The following is a 14653-nucleotide window of genomic DNA, read 5'->3' on the forward strand; positions in this document are numbered from 1 at the left end:
ATCCTTATTTATTTGTCCAGAGATTATTGCAGACATGAATTGCAGTGTAGAAAAATTGAATTCTTTTTTAAGGCCATCTGGTGAATGCAATAGCCTACAGGACGACTTCATAACATTCATCCAGCGGATTTTTTTCATATAGAGATGGGGTACAAACAGATATCCTCTAATATGAAGCTAGTATACACCTTCAAGATCACATTCCTCTTCCACGAAATAACCATAAAAACACAACTCACTTAGAAAAAAAGAGTTTTTGTTTAATGATTATATCATACACAATGACAGTAAAAATATTACATGAAAACTGTACAATGAAATGCTTGGAATAAGAACCACCTCATCAATCAGAGACCAAATCGCTAAATGTTCTTTATAAATCCTCCAAATTGTTGAGAGATAATCTTCAAATTTCAATAATATCAGATACACGAGAAAGTTCTTGTTAAAATCATCAAGATGCCATGATTGAATTCCCAAGGATGTCGACTTATTACTAATTAGGCGGCTTCTTTTTGGACTGCTTGGATTAGCGTTATGTTGTCACCTTTTAACAAGATCCGACCTGAAACACAAATAATCAAATAATGATTAATCGATTGATACTGGATTAAAATGATTTCGTATTGATAAATCAATTTTCAAACCTACCTAATTGTTTTCTGTTGTGAGTTTTCATATGAACTTCTTCCCCATCATCCAATACAAGATTCATGTACTCATCAAAACCCTGCACAGATATAAAACAATATTGATAATATGCATGAAAATCAATAATTTCAGGTGGTGTTTTTGAGAAAGGTGTATTCTTCAATATCGTACTTACAACAATACAGCCTTCAATTCTCAAATTCGTTTGTTCATAAAGCCACACTTGAATTTTTGATCTCTGAAATTGAGAATTAAATTATCAAATTTTAAGGCAATTGCATAATTCATTTAACATCATTGTCCTTTCTATGTCTATGATATTCAATTTACTATATGTCATGGCATCGTCATACCCCAGTCCCAGAGCTTAAAAATCGAAAAAAAATTCAACCAAAATATAATCTCTTTTCACTTATTTTTTGTTTGTCTAGAATTTTGGTATGATGATCATGTCATGATGGATGAATAATTAAGCAAAATCAAAATTATCTCATTTGAATTGACAGTAAGAATACTTACACTTTGTAAATACCTGAATATCAAGTTCTGAAATTATGAGGTCAAGGAATGTAAAAATTCATCTAAGCTGCAAAATACTCTTATATACTCAGTCTTAAGGCGTTTTTGTGAGCCGATTCGAATAGGTCGATTAGCTATTATGCGCATTCGTGAGCCAAGGTGTTTAGGCTAATCGGTACATTTGTGAGACGATTTACATAAACTGATTTGGCAAATTCTCCTAATCGTCCCCGGAGGTGTTTAGGCGATTTGATTAGACCGGTTTTCAATCAAAAATTAAAATGGCGGAGTGAATTCTTCTTCGTTATATTTTTCAACAGTTTTTTCAACATAATCATTAATCCGCCGTTTTTTATAGATACTTTTCGTATGTTTCATTACTTCTGTTTCAAAAAATATACTGGAACTCGTAGGGCATAACAGATTATTTCTGACTGCTGTAATCTTCCCATTTTTATTTTGGTCTGGGTATTTGTCAGTTTTCAGCAGCTCATTGATAATAAGAAGCGCTGAACTCTTTTTCTTGTTGTCCATCATGGAGGCAGCCATGTTACCTAATCGAAGTAACTAAACTGCTCATCAAAACTGCTCAAAACCTCTATACAATCTATTCAGCTCACAAAAACGCCTTGGGCGAACTCTTTTATGACCTCCGAAGGCGAAGTCTCCGTCCGAAATCTCCGGTTGGCTCCACACAAAATTCGAATCACACCACCTCGACAGAAAGGTGGTTTCGGAGACTCCAAAAAGTCACGTGACCAATAAAAAGGTACGATTGGAGGCAAACGGATTCTCCGATCTGATAAAAGAGTTCGCCCCTTTAGTCTACAAAACTGATAATCTAAGCAGAGTAACAACAGACTAACTACCCTAACTTAGAAACAAAAACATCAATAAGAAACTGATAAAAGTGTAATTTCTCAGATATTCAAGGATACAATCGGTTGCACCATCACTTTCTGTACTTTCTGCCCTTTGTAAGCCATCGTGAGGAAAGTAAATCAACAGAATACTGACAATAAAAACCGCGTCGAAATAACGTCGAATTTTCAATGGACGCACGTTCGGCGAACAACTTCCGGTCAGCTAAAACGCGGATGCGGTCTAGACCCAGGCTGCTTACGTGTTTTACCGTGAACTCACAACTAGGCGGCGCTTTTAAATTAGCAGACGAAGCTTTTTTAGAAGTAAATTTGACATTTCAGACGAAAGTATTGCAGTTTTGATGTAAGTTCCGCGATTAAACCGAGCTTTTACATCATAAACCCATAATCTAATGGTCCTTCGTGAATCTTAACCGAAAATAAATGATAATTGAAATATTTCTCTCTATATTTTTTTACTACACCTCGTCTTCGCTGTCCCCTGGAAACTGAAAGAAATACACCACACAAATAAATCCATCATCATCCGTCTTGCCGGACACTAGGGTGGTGATAGCTAAATCTTAGCCAAAATAGACGAAGCAGATATGGAAAAACAGCCATTTTTCAAGCCAATCATAACCGGGGTATGTTAGAAATACCGATTTCGTCTTATTCTGATAATTTATGTTCACTTGACTCAAACTGTTTGAATATACAAAGTCATTGCTTGTATTTTGAGTTTTCGCTTCTTCTGCATATTCTTCTCTATCTGAAACTATTTTGGACTCCTCTAAAATTCCACTAAAGTAAAGTCTATTTAAACAAATTTGGAGTTTCCTTAAATTGACTGTGATTATTGGCACTTGAATTACAAAAATCATCAATAAAATTTGCAAACATACTTGAACTACTTGACTCTAATTGTAGCCTTACAAATTTCAGTCTTCAGGTCCTCGCACACCGGGTCGGCATCAAGAGATCAATGGAAATCAAAGGAAGTATTTTGCATCTATCCGAGCACGGGGTAAGCATTTAAACCCTCTCCCCCTAAACTTCTCAAAACTTGCTTTATTCAATTAAATTTCTACCTCCCCCTCAGAACCGTCAGTGGCAAGTCAACAGAGGATAGTGCAACAAGATCACATTAGTGGAGGTGAAAAATTGTCAGTCCTACATACAAGACTTCATCATGAGGCTGAGAAAATAATGAAGTGGAAAGTTCAAACAGAAATAGATATGAAACAGAAGGTGAAAATATTTATCACGCTTTGTGCAGGTTTATGAAAATGTTTAAAGCTTTAAACTGTTAAGTTTGAATCATAATCTTCATTGAAAACATGAAGAGTCCAAAAGTAATTAAGTCTAAGATTTGAGTAATTTCCCTATTTTTAGGATCGAAAGATACACGATGCCAAACAAACCATTGAATCACTGCGAAAATCTGCCCTTGAGCTACAGGTATTTGCTGATGTTTTTTTAGAATTTTTCACATTTATGCGCAGATATATTTTCACCGCTGTGAAATGTCGGCTTTCAGCTTCAAAACGAAAACTTGGGCACAAAACTTCAAGAAGAGATCAACAACAGAGAGGAGATTGTACAAAAGTAATGGATTTTCAAAGGGTCAAATAGGCCTAATTGAAAAAGAAGAAACTTACAGCTTGGAACTGGAGACTTCTTTTATCAATTAGACACTTTTTTTCAGAATTTTGATGAATTTGAGATAATTTTTGATTTTTTTCAGAATCAATGCAACTCGTGATATGTGTATACTTTTGAAGGATCACGCGTCTAGATTAGAGGATAAGTTACAAAAGTGTAAGAATCTCTACAAGGCCAGGCTATAAAATGGCCAGATTTCTGAAAGATTCTAGCGTTTGAATTGTAAATGAATGATTTATGTTGAAATTATAGGTGAAACTCAAAAGACGGAATTAAAGTATTTGGATAAAGAACGTATGAAACAATTTGAGGTATGAATGTTTATCTCTATAGGATTTCCACATCACTGGAACATTCGTTTAACCCGTATTTCTTTTACTTCAATAGGAATTGACAACTTGTTTCAAGAATTTAGAAATCAAGACACAGGATCAACAAGACAATTTTACCAACAAACGTGAGAAATTTCATTTTATTTTTTTTTAAGTTAATGTGTGAACTCTATTTCATCTGAATCTGGTTAAAACTTGTTTGAATGATGATATTTTGTAGTCAAATTAATGTCTGATGAGAAAGCCACGATGAAAAAGAATATGACAGAACAGCTGGTCAAAACTGAGAATCAGGTTTATGAATGTCTTTAATTCAAAATACGACATCTAGATACGAAATAACTTAAAATTTTTACATGTACCTTTGAATTACCTTCAAATTACCTTTGAATATAGTTGAAAGATTTGACTGGAATGTGCGAGGCTAAAGAAAAACAGATCGAATCAATTCGCGCAAACTTGAAACAAAACGAAGAAATACTTTGTGAATATAAAACTGAACAATGTAAGGGATTTCTGACTCTTGCTAGGGTTGGAAATAGAATGTATTCAACTGTGCAAATTTACATTAGATGTAAACCTAACTGAACATTGCTTTATCTATTATTTGGTTCCTTTCTAGGTCGATTGCAAGAAAAGTTACAGTTGTCAGAAGACAGCGTTACAAACCAGACAGTTCATCTGCAAACAGTTTGCCAGGAACTCACTAAAACAAGGGTGATTATGATTAAATGCTTCAGAATGGAAATAATTACAAATATATCTGAATAAAACGTCCCTAATGATCATGATGATGGTTGATTAATTTCTTAAAACATTTATAGAATAGCAAAGCTCTTTATTACATTTCAAACCAGATAAAATTTTTAGAAACATTATAATTTGTCATGATAGAATTCTCAAATCAAAAATATTATAGGTGATTGGAAAACTGATTATGTCTTATTCCGTAACTGATTTTCTGTCACTTGAACTAAATCCTTGAGATCTGATAAAAATGCGTTATTTCTCGAAAATTCCATTAGTCAGAAAATTTCCCGATGATTTATTGGTAACTCTGAAAATGTGTGTGTTTTTAGACTGAGAAAACAGATTGTCAAAGTGTATTGAGTGAAACACAAGTTAAACTCGATAATGAAGTCGTAGCTAAAGATGAATTACAAACGAAACTGATTGAAAAGGAAAAAGTGTTCACCGAAGAAATCAAATTGTTGAAGGAGGAAATTGAACAACTGATTGAAAAACATAAATCAGAATGTGACAAGTATAATTTATTAATCGGGTAATCTCGATGAATAATTCTTTACTGCTATTCTGATTTGTATGTTTGAATTGTAGACGTGCAGAAGAAATGGAAATAAATCGTCTTCACAATGAAATGGCCCTCGAGGAACAGAAATGTGCTAATGGTCAGTGAATGAATCAGAATTCTTTATTTAATCTAAATTGTTACTGATGACACTTCAGAATTGTAACTAATATTTCAATAATTCTAGAAATGTTAATGATGCAAAATACGGAAGCTGACAACAGAATACAAAAGCTTGAAGCAGAAAATGTAGGTAAAAATCCAATTTCTCGATCAGCTTGTATTCCTTATGAGAAGTCAGTTGTTTTGATTTTCGATTTCAGACCTCATTGTTGAATACGAAAGACTCGCTCACTGCCAATTTGTCGTCAACAGTTAATGAAAGAAATAATTTTGCCAAACAATGCGCTCAACTTCAGGAGGAGAACGACAAATTTGAGGTTTAATGAGTAGAATCTTTATTTCCAGATTTTCTTGATTCTCTGTATTTATTGTGGTGTATTTGTTTCATTGTATCCTTGATAATCAATTTCAGCAAGAACTACAGTCAGCAGATCAGGAAAATGCAGCCCTGAAAGACAAAATTAATGGCTTAAACCAACAAATTTCAGAGGGAGAAAAGCAAATTGTTATCAGAATGGTTAATTGACTTGTTTTACCACTATGAAATAACGTATATTCAAATACATTTGAGGGTTATATAGATCTGCATTTTTTTTAGAGCGAAATCGATAATTTAGAGAAAGATCTGAGAGTTTCTGATGATAAACAACAAGTGTTGAGAGAGAAAATTGATGAATTGAAGACACAACTAGAGAATCAGAGGTAGGTAAATTCAACAAGCTTTACTTTGTGTGTCAGTTTCTACTAATTGTTCGAATCGTGATATTTTTCAGCAAAGAAGCAGATAATTTAAACAAACAACTGGATGAGGGTCAATTAGAAGTCAAAGAATTGAAGAAGGAATTGATATCTGCTAAAAAAGAGATGACTAAACTTACTAAAGATCTACAGGTAAATTGCTGTTAGAACATCTTGTGTGGGTCTGTATGATTATCAAAATGATTGAAATTTTGATTGTGAGTTTATGATATCTACAGAAATCTACCGACAAAGAGTTGAAACTACAGCAGAAATTTGACCAAGTTGAGGCAGAATGCGGGGAACTGAGGTAATTAGAAATCAGTATAACATGTATTGATAAATAAATAACTGTTACTAAAAAATATATTCGATTTCAGCGAAGAATTGAAAACTCTACAACGAATGTTGGAAGACAAGCAAGAAACAGTTGATAATCTCATGCAAGAAAATGCTGACCATGTAAAGTGTTTTACTTGTGAACATAGAACGTGAAGTGAATTGATAGCCTTAAACTCGATTCTGATTTAATTACTTTTATCAGGCAAAATCTGTGGAAAACGAGCGAGAAAATAAAAACAAGAAAACGTCGAGTATGGAATCACAAATAAAGAATCTCAAAACTGATGTCACTAGTAGAAACAAGCATATTAAAGAATTAGAGAGAGAGGTATGAAAGTTGATCAATGCATATACAGGGTCCGATCTAAAGAATAAGAACCACTTGCCCGGGGGCAAGTATATCTGAAATTCTATTTGCCCCCTAAAATATCTGCTTGCCCTACACACAAGCAGTCAAACAGTTGTATCGATTGGGAAATGGCTTTGAGCTATAAAATTGCACTATCCCGGTGGACAAGTGATAATGATAACCTACTTGCCCTAATGATAATCTACTTGTCCCGGGCAATCGGACAAGTGCTTAGATCGGACCCTCATATACCAGGTTGTAATAATTACTGCAAGTTATCCCCGTGTTTGCTCTGCCACTATAGATAAAAGGATTGAAGAAAGAATTGTCGACTGAGGAGAAAAAATCAAACAAACTCAGCGATAAATGTACCGAATATGACTCGTGTTTGAAAGAAAATAAATCAAAATCTGAAGAATTACAGCAAAAAATTGACGAAATGAAGAAGCAGTTAGAAAAGGAGAAAGAATCGAAAGAGAAAGCTGAATTTATGGTAGATTTATAATAATCGACCTAGATTTCCGTTTTATTCGGTCAGAGATGAATCTACTTCAGAATTTGATTTTTAATTGCTTGTGTTTCTGAGATTGAGGATTTGAAAACTTCGACGTCGAACGCGATCAAAGAAAAAGACGAAGCCCGTCAGAAATTCGAAAGTCAAATGAATGAAATGATCGGGATATTAGATAACTACAATAAAGACGGTCAAGCTATCATTGCGAAGAAGGATAAAGAACTCGAAAAGTTGAAATTCGAACTCGAAAAACTTAAAAAGGCCAGTAAAACAGAAACGGTGAAATAGAAACAGTGAAACTGTTGTTGAATTGGGGAATTAATAGAATGCATTTATCTTGTCATTTTCCAACAGTTGCCAACTGTTCATGATTTTCAGTACTTTGTTACTATTCTGTCCTGAGAAATATTGTTTTTGTTTGATACATACAGAAATGTGAATGATGTTTTATTGAGGGTCTGACAGATTGATTTTCTTTTTTATTTCGATGAAATGTTCTTGAAAAAATTAGAACTTTTTACTACTGATAGCCTTTTGCAAAGGTTGGCTTCCTTAATTGTTTATCTAAAATAATTTTTCATTTTTCAGAATACAAACTCTATCGCTGTTAATGAAGAAATAAATGCCTTACAGCAGAAACTCGAACAATCTGAATCTGATCGATTATTGGCTGAAACAAACAATGACGAGCTTGATAAAGAAGTGACATCATTGAAAGAAATCATCAAAATCAAAGTAGGCCTTTGAAGTGAAAGAGAACCTATTCATAAGGAATAACATCGATGGATGTTACTTTTTTGTACATGGTGTTTTGAATTAGAGGATACTCATAATTTACAGTCTCTCTGATATTTTGTTGACTTGTTGATAAACCGTGATTTTTTTTTTCAATGAATTTAGTCGATCTATCACTGAGAAAGTACCTGTCAAGAAGTGGTTGATTTTTCTTGGACTGCTGTTATATCTGTCTGAGTAGCATTCTGTAGGACTGCTCTGTTTCTTGTAGAATGCTGATGTTGAGTCACTGCAAAAACAGTTGGAAGATTTAGAAACCGAGAAAAACGAGTTGAAGTCTGAAATGACGGTTTTGTGTGCGCCTCAGACACCACAGACTCCTCGTTCAACCTTAAATAAACCGGCAAATCCGAGAACACCGAAAAAACCAGCCAGACCTTCATCGAATTCCAAACCGACCCCTTCTCAAACGCCAAAGGTTTTCCATCTTGAGTTTACTATATATCCTTATAAAATGTTTAAATCGTTACAAAAGAACAACGTGTTTGAATATTGTATTGGAATCATTGTTTCAGAAAATCGCCGCAATCTTAGCCACGCCAAAACAGACCCCAGCATCTTGTAAAATTCTGACACCAGGCGATTCTATAGCTAAAAAACGACGAGTCATATTCGCCGCCTCAGATGACGATGACAGAAAATCGGACACAACTGTTTCAGAGTGTATGGAAGTAGATGTAAGTAATAAACGAACATTTTAGTTTTTAAATTGAAATACCGATGATTTGTGTGATTGTTCTGCCTAGATTGATGAATTGGATTCACGTCTGAAAAATAAGAGAACTCCACCTGTAAAAGGTCGTCCTTCACCGCTTATAACACCTACTGCTAGAAAACAAAAACAACCTACATCTACAACCCTGCCACTAAAACCTACTCCGAGAGGTCCACCTGCTGCACAAATATTGAGACAGAAAAAGGTACAATTCAAACTTGATTCGTGGTAGATTTCTAATCAGTCTCGATTGTTGTCATCCTTTCGTCAATGCTCTTTTTTATTGATGCAATAATCTAGGCTCGCGTTGAACCATTTTCGAGGAAGAAACAAGATGAAAATGTGAAAAGTCTTGTGTTTACAGATGCGAAAACTCGACCAGTTATTCAGGTACTTTTAAATCAATTGATTTCACTGGTCACACGTCGAACCTTGTTTTAAGGACCTCGGATATAACTATTTATCGGTTATTACAAACCTAGAATTTCATCCCAAAGGACAATTTTAACGATTTAATTTTCGATTGAACAAACTTTCGGTTAATACACCACGCATATTTTCTTGTGCCCAGAAGTTAGTTGTACGACGAGGCGTTCAACTGTATCGGCTTCATCTGTATCGAGTATATTCTGTTTACAGCAGCAGCAGCAGTTACCCTCATCGGAGAACAAGACATTCAACATCCGCAAAACACCTCAGAAATTAACGCCGAACAGATTCTTCAAATCACGATCGCCAAAAAATTATAAAACCCTGCAGAATGCCGAGGATTTGTCGTGGTTTGACGCTGATGATGTTTTCGGATTCGCTGCTGAAGATTAGGAGAAAAATGTAATAAAAACTGTGATAAAACGTGACCTGTGATAGCGAGTGTGCGAATCAAACACCGAGTCAAAGATCATTTAATATTTCTGAAAGTGATAGTTTTATGACTAAGATTCCAGCGCAGGATCCTTAAATCTGTATTGATTTAGGATGTATGTTCATTAATTGTTAATTTATTAATTGGAGTATACAGATTGTTACGTACTTTTCGTACTCTTGCTATTCGTTATTCAAAGTTATTTCAATAAATTATTGTTTTGGAAAATGTAATTTTATGGCTGCTTTTTATAAAACTGATTTTCTTTGAGATTTCAACCAAGGACCAATCTCTACAGGTTTGTGCTGGCCCGTCATTCTTCCTCGGAATTTTTCTTAATGTATTTAGGCTAAACAAAAATGATACCTTGTTTCTCCGCAGCGGCCGGGTAATTTTTGTAAAATATGATAAAATTTATAAACAGTTCATTTCTATAGCGGCCGGGTCTGTTATGGTGAAATTGATCACGATTTTAAAAAAAGTAATGTATAGGGTAGATAGGCGGCCGGCCGGGTCAACATTTAAGCTCAGCAGAGCGGAGAAACAAGGTATCAATTTTTTTTAGCCTTAGTTCGGGATCTTATCGATTCCAAATTTGGAATTCTGACAGATTCGACAGATCCAAGCGGTATTGTAAATGTGACTGCTACACTTCCAGGATCCTTTTCCAAATTCTTAAATCCAACGACCGAGTAACGCTTATACATGAATCAAAACGAAATATATATTTTCGAATGTTAACGGAGCTAAAAAGGTTGCAAAGACATAACACAAACAATTGAACATATCTTACAATAGAAAACATGATGCACACAAGCAATCAGTTCAATTCATGCTATGGTTGCATATAAATATCTAATTAATCTAACCTACTACAAAAATATGTAATAATCTAATAACATAAGTAAAGATGGCCTTAAAATTCAATTCACAACATTGAATACAACATCAGAGACATGTATACGACGGAAAACAACAAATATAACATCTAACAAAATCATTCCCTACAATAGCAGAATTACTAGACTCCAGTACACTCTGCATACTGGTGTTTAAGAATATTAACTCAAAAACAGTGATTAATATTGATTAATATGCAAGAATATCTAACAGTAACAAGACAAGTTTTTCAAAGACATAAAATTCACAAAAAATGGTTATCAGCAAAACGAAATCAACGAGTCAAATATTTGCTAGGATGCTTGAAACACTTAGAAATTTCGAACATTAAGAAAATTCAAAATTGTGGAAAAGGGACTCGGCGCCTAGTTGCACATTCAAAGCTTAGATCCGAGACCAGTATTAAGACTAAGAATCTAACAAGACCAATCTTAAGACGTTTTGGCCTTAATTTGTGACTGTGCGAGTGGGCCCTGGATCCTGCAGCTACTTATATACACGCATACTCCAACCTCACGTATCTAGACTGAGGTCCGAAATAAAATTAATTTCGATCAGATTTTAGACATCGATATATATGACTTGCTATCAGTAGCTGCAATAATTGGTGAATTATGTATTGAACATTGTGTCAGATTCTGCATGTTCATAGGAGGCAAACTATTAATATCGACATTACTGAGAACTGGGTGTTTATTAATTGACGATGTATCGTATTCGCAACCCATCATTTGAGCATTCATATAAGCCTGTTCCTGCTGTGTAAGTCCAGTCGCCATTCCATTCTCTTCATCCATACCATCGTAATCCGGATCTTGGTTTTCCATGTCTTCGTAATATACGTCTTCGTCGTTTGTCTGGACAGGATTCTCTTGATAAAATCCCAAACCACCTTCACGTCTGAAATATAAAACAGAGATGATCGTACAACTTTCAGTAATAAAAAAGACACAAATACCTGGAACAAGAGGACTGAGTTTACCTTAATTTCATGTTCTGTTCAAGCCAGGCGTCCTGTTCATTATAATGATCACCGTGGTTATGATCATGATAATAATGAGCTGTTTGATCCTGTATTTGTTGCGGATAGCTGTTATAAGGAGGGAATCCTATAAACGAGACAAATATTCAAATTTAACATCAACTCAAACTTGCAGATTTTCTGACGAATTGTAAGTTTAGTCGAACTGACCAGAATAAACAGCTTGTCTCTCATAATTGCCCGGGTAAAATACGGTTGTATTTTCTCCATTAACGGCGTATTCTCTGTTGAATTGAGGATAATCATGTAAGAAGTTTCTCATTGATGTATTCGGACTGCATTCTCTTCCATTTTCTGCGTAAGTTACAACTGACAAATCAGTGTTGATGCTGCCATTTTTGTTGTCAATCTGACACGCATCGATTGATCCTTTTTTCGATGATTTGTCGCTGTAACGAGGATGGTAAGGACCGTAGCTTAAATCCACTGGTACTGCAGCTGCGTTCGACGGTGCGGTCAACAGCATCTGTGGTATAGCAGCGGTTTGTATTTGCGGTACATCGACCTCTAAAGTAACCGGTTTGCAGACCCCGAACTCATCGCTCAATTCTCCAGTCATCAATTCGGTTTTTCTTGCCGGTGATGAAATACTCTGAACGGCAACTTCGACTTCAGACATCGGAGGAGGTCTATATTTCGGCGGGCGGCCACGTTTCTTCTTGTGTTTCTTCGGTTCCAGCGTCTTCTTTACGATTAACGGGGAAGATGGAGCACTGATCGGTTTCAGGGGATTGCGAAACTGATTCGCCGATAACATACGCGCCGGAGGGCTGAACTGCGGCAGAACGTGTTTCGATTTGGACGACGATTTGGTCGCCGGATATGAATGATGAGCGCAATAACCGGGTGACATACAATCAGCTGATAGATACCCCATAGGGTACGAACTACACGCATGATGATAATGATGTATATTAGTCGTCGAAGATGAAGGTGAACAGCAATGGTCGAATGAAGATTTTTGATGATGTTCGCAAGAAGGAGACGATTGAATCAACTTTGATTGACGTAAGACGGAATCAACTTCAGCTTTGATGATCGCTTCCATACGAGCTTTCTCTTCGAGTCGTTCTCTTTTCTTCTGTCGAGCGATACCCGGACAGTAGATATAATCTGTAAAGAAATAGTTTCCCCATCGGGTTCTATAATTCTTGGTTGACTTCAAAGTTCAAATCTGTTAATTTCTAAGACTTAATCCCTATACCTAAGACCAGTAAGTTAAATTGTATCCACTGGGCCAAGTTTCACTAAAGAGTTTAAGTCAAATTTTTGGTGTAATTGCTATTGGTTACTTCATGTTTTCAATGAGGACAACAATTCAAACTTAACCGTTTTAAGCTTTAACTTTTTTGTGAAACTGGGCCCAGCAGGAGAAGGATTATTTTTGGATTTTAATAAGAAACAGAAAAATCTCAAGAAACTATAATGAATAAGAAGTGAAATTGTTAAAGCAAATTTACTGGGATATTTTCTGCGATGCTCTTGCTCTTGCTGTCTGGCTCTCTCATAAAATGGCGCCTTCTGACCATTTGTCATAGATTTCCATGTATTTCCCAACCTAAACAAAATTAACATGGAAATTTGTAACTACATTTTGTATTTTACATTAAGTTTCCTTTTTAGAACAAGATTTTAACATTTTATACCTAACACTGATTTCTTTGTTACTCTCATCTGGACAGACTGCTTTCATTTTTTTTCGATTGTCAGATGCGAATATCATAAAAGCGTTCATCGGCCTTGGAATTTTTTTCTTAGCAGCATTTCGCTCTGTGAACAAATAAGATTTTAGTTGTTTTCAAAATTGACTCAATAAACACAGGCCTATTGAGAAAATATTATAAATATGTTTAATTGAGAAGTTCTTTCTGCTTCTCTACTTTTTTCCTACATTGATTTAATCATATGAAGTCTTGCTCAGATGGGGAGAGACAGGGCTCCGAGTTAAGAGGGGTATTGAGTGGCCCTCTTGAGTGGCCGGTTCAGAGGAGGGGTAGAGAAACCAGCGCTTTTTCGTCCATCGACATCTGGCTCCCCTAAGAGTAAGAAATAATTCAATCGGTTTCATGGAGAAGGTTGGCACACACACACGTCGTTTTGAGAAGCCGCGGCGCGGTTTGATAGAACTGAACAACAAGAGGCGGCCATTATCAAAGACAATAATGGAATGAATTCGACAACAATGCTACTTACTATTGTTTTTGATTGTCGCAGCCATGGATGACAGATCGTCCATCATCATATGGCTCATCAAAATATCTTCAACTTCCATTTCCATCATTTTTGCTGATTGACCACGCGCCACCATAAGTGAACCGTAACGACACGCACAACTCAATAGCCGCTCGATGTAGCGTGTGTGTGTGGCGCCGAGCAGCACGTGTGCTCCCCTCGTCTGTGCGCACCGCCGCACGAACCATGACTACCTATCACTCAGTGCGCGATAAACAGGTGCGCGCATTTCCTGGCATATCCGAGCAATCCCAGGAAAGAACTTCAGGGGTGTTCCTATTACGGATGCCCCTAGGTGACATACGAGAAAGTTTTTTCACAATTTCGACTTATTAAGGCGAATTTCGACATGATAAGTCGAATTTCGACTTAATAAGTCGAATTTCGACATAATAAGTCGAATTTCGTGTTAATTAAGTCGAATTTCGACTTAATAAGTCGAATTTCGTGTTAATTAAGTCGAATTTCGAGTTAATTAAGTCGAATTTCGAGTTTTATTTTCATGTCGAATTTCGACTTATTAAGTCGAAATTCGACTTAATTAACACGAAATTCAGCTAGGGGCTTCCGTAGTTTCCTCAGAGCTGAATTCTTTTCACGAATCCCTAGGCTGGACAAATCAGAACGTTAGCAGTCCGACGAGAGCACAAAAAATGTTTGTCCATTATAAAAATACGTGAAACAATAACAATTGAAATAGAG

The 14653-nt window shown here is 35.7% G+C and overlaps 1 protein-coding gene and 1 long non-coding RNA gene across 2 annotated transcripts; one reads left to right on the plus strand and one right to left on the minus strand.

The window, feature by feature from the left end:
- Positions 1-267: 267 nt before the first annotated feature.
- Positions 268-2250, minus strand: LOC141909115 (small nuclear ribonucleoprotein E-like). Its single transcript, XM_074799497.1, has 5 exons — positions 2109-2250; positions 1171-1197; positions 827-889; positions 652-730; positions 268-565 (listed from the first exon to the last, which is right to left on the minus strand). Exons 1-5 carry the CDS (start codon positions 2154-2156, stop codon positions 501-503), a joined length of 282 nt encoding a protein of 93 aa, XP_074655598.1. The 5' UTR covers positions 2157-2250; the 3' UTR covers positions 268-500.
- A 1705-nt stretch (positions 2251-3955) lies between these two features.
- LOC141903449 (uncharacterized) lies at positions 3956-4275 on the plus strand. Its single transcript, XR_012619075.1, has 3 exons — positions 3956-4009; positions 4086-4155; positions 4251-4275. It is a non-coding gene; the product is annotated as an uncharacterized LOC141903449 (long non-coding RNA).
- Positions 4276-14653: the final 10378 nt, after the last annotated feature.

The sequence above is a fragment of the Tubulanus polymorphus genome, chromosome 1 (genome assembly GCF_964204645.1).
Source record: "Tubulanus polymorphus chromosome 1, tnTubPoly1.2, whole genome shotgun sequence".
Taxonomy (NCBI): Eukaryota; Metazoa; Nemertea; class Palaeonemertea; order Tubulaniformes; family Tubulanidae; genus Tubulanus; species Tubulanus polymorphus.

What these genes read in the sequence shown, in the direction of transcription:
- LOC141909115 (XM_074799497.1), bottom strand. Translation starts at nt 2,156, where the DNA reads ATGGCTTACAAAGGGCAGAAAGTACAGAAAGTGATGGTGCAACCGATT. An exon ending in AAGTGATGGTGCAACCGATT is followed by an intron (nt 1,198 to 2,108) that starts GTATCCTTGAAT and finishes TCATAATTTCAG; the next exon opens with AACTTGATATTCAGGTATTT. An exon ending in GAATTGAAGGCTGTATTGTT is followed by an intron (nt 731 to 826) that starts GTAAGTACGATA and finishes ATATCTGTGCAG; the next exon opens with GGTTTTGATGAGTACATGAA.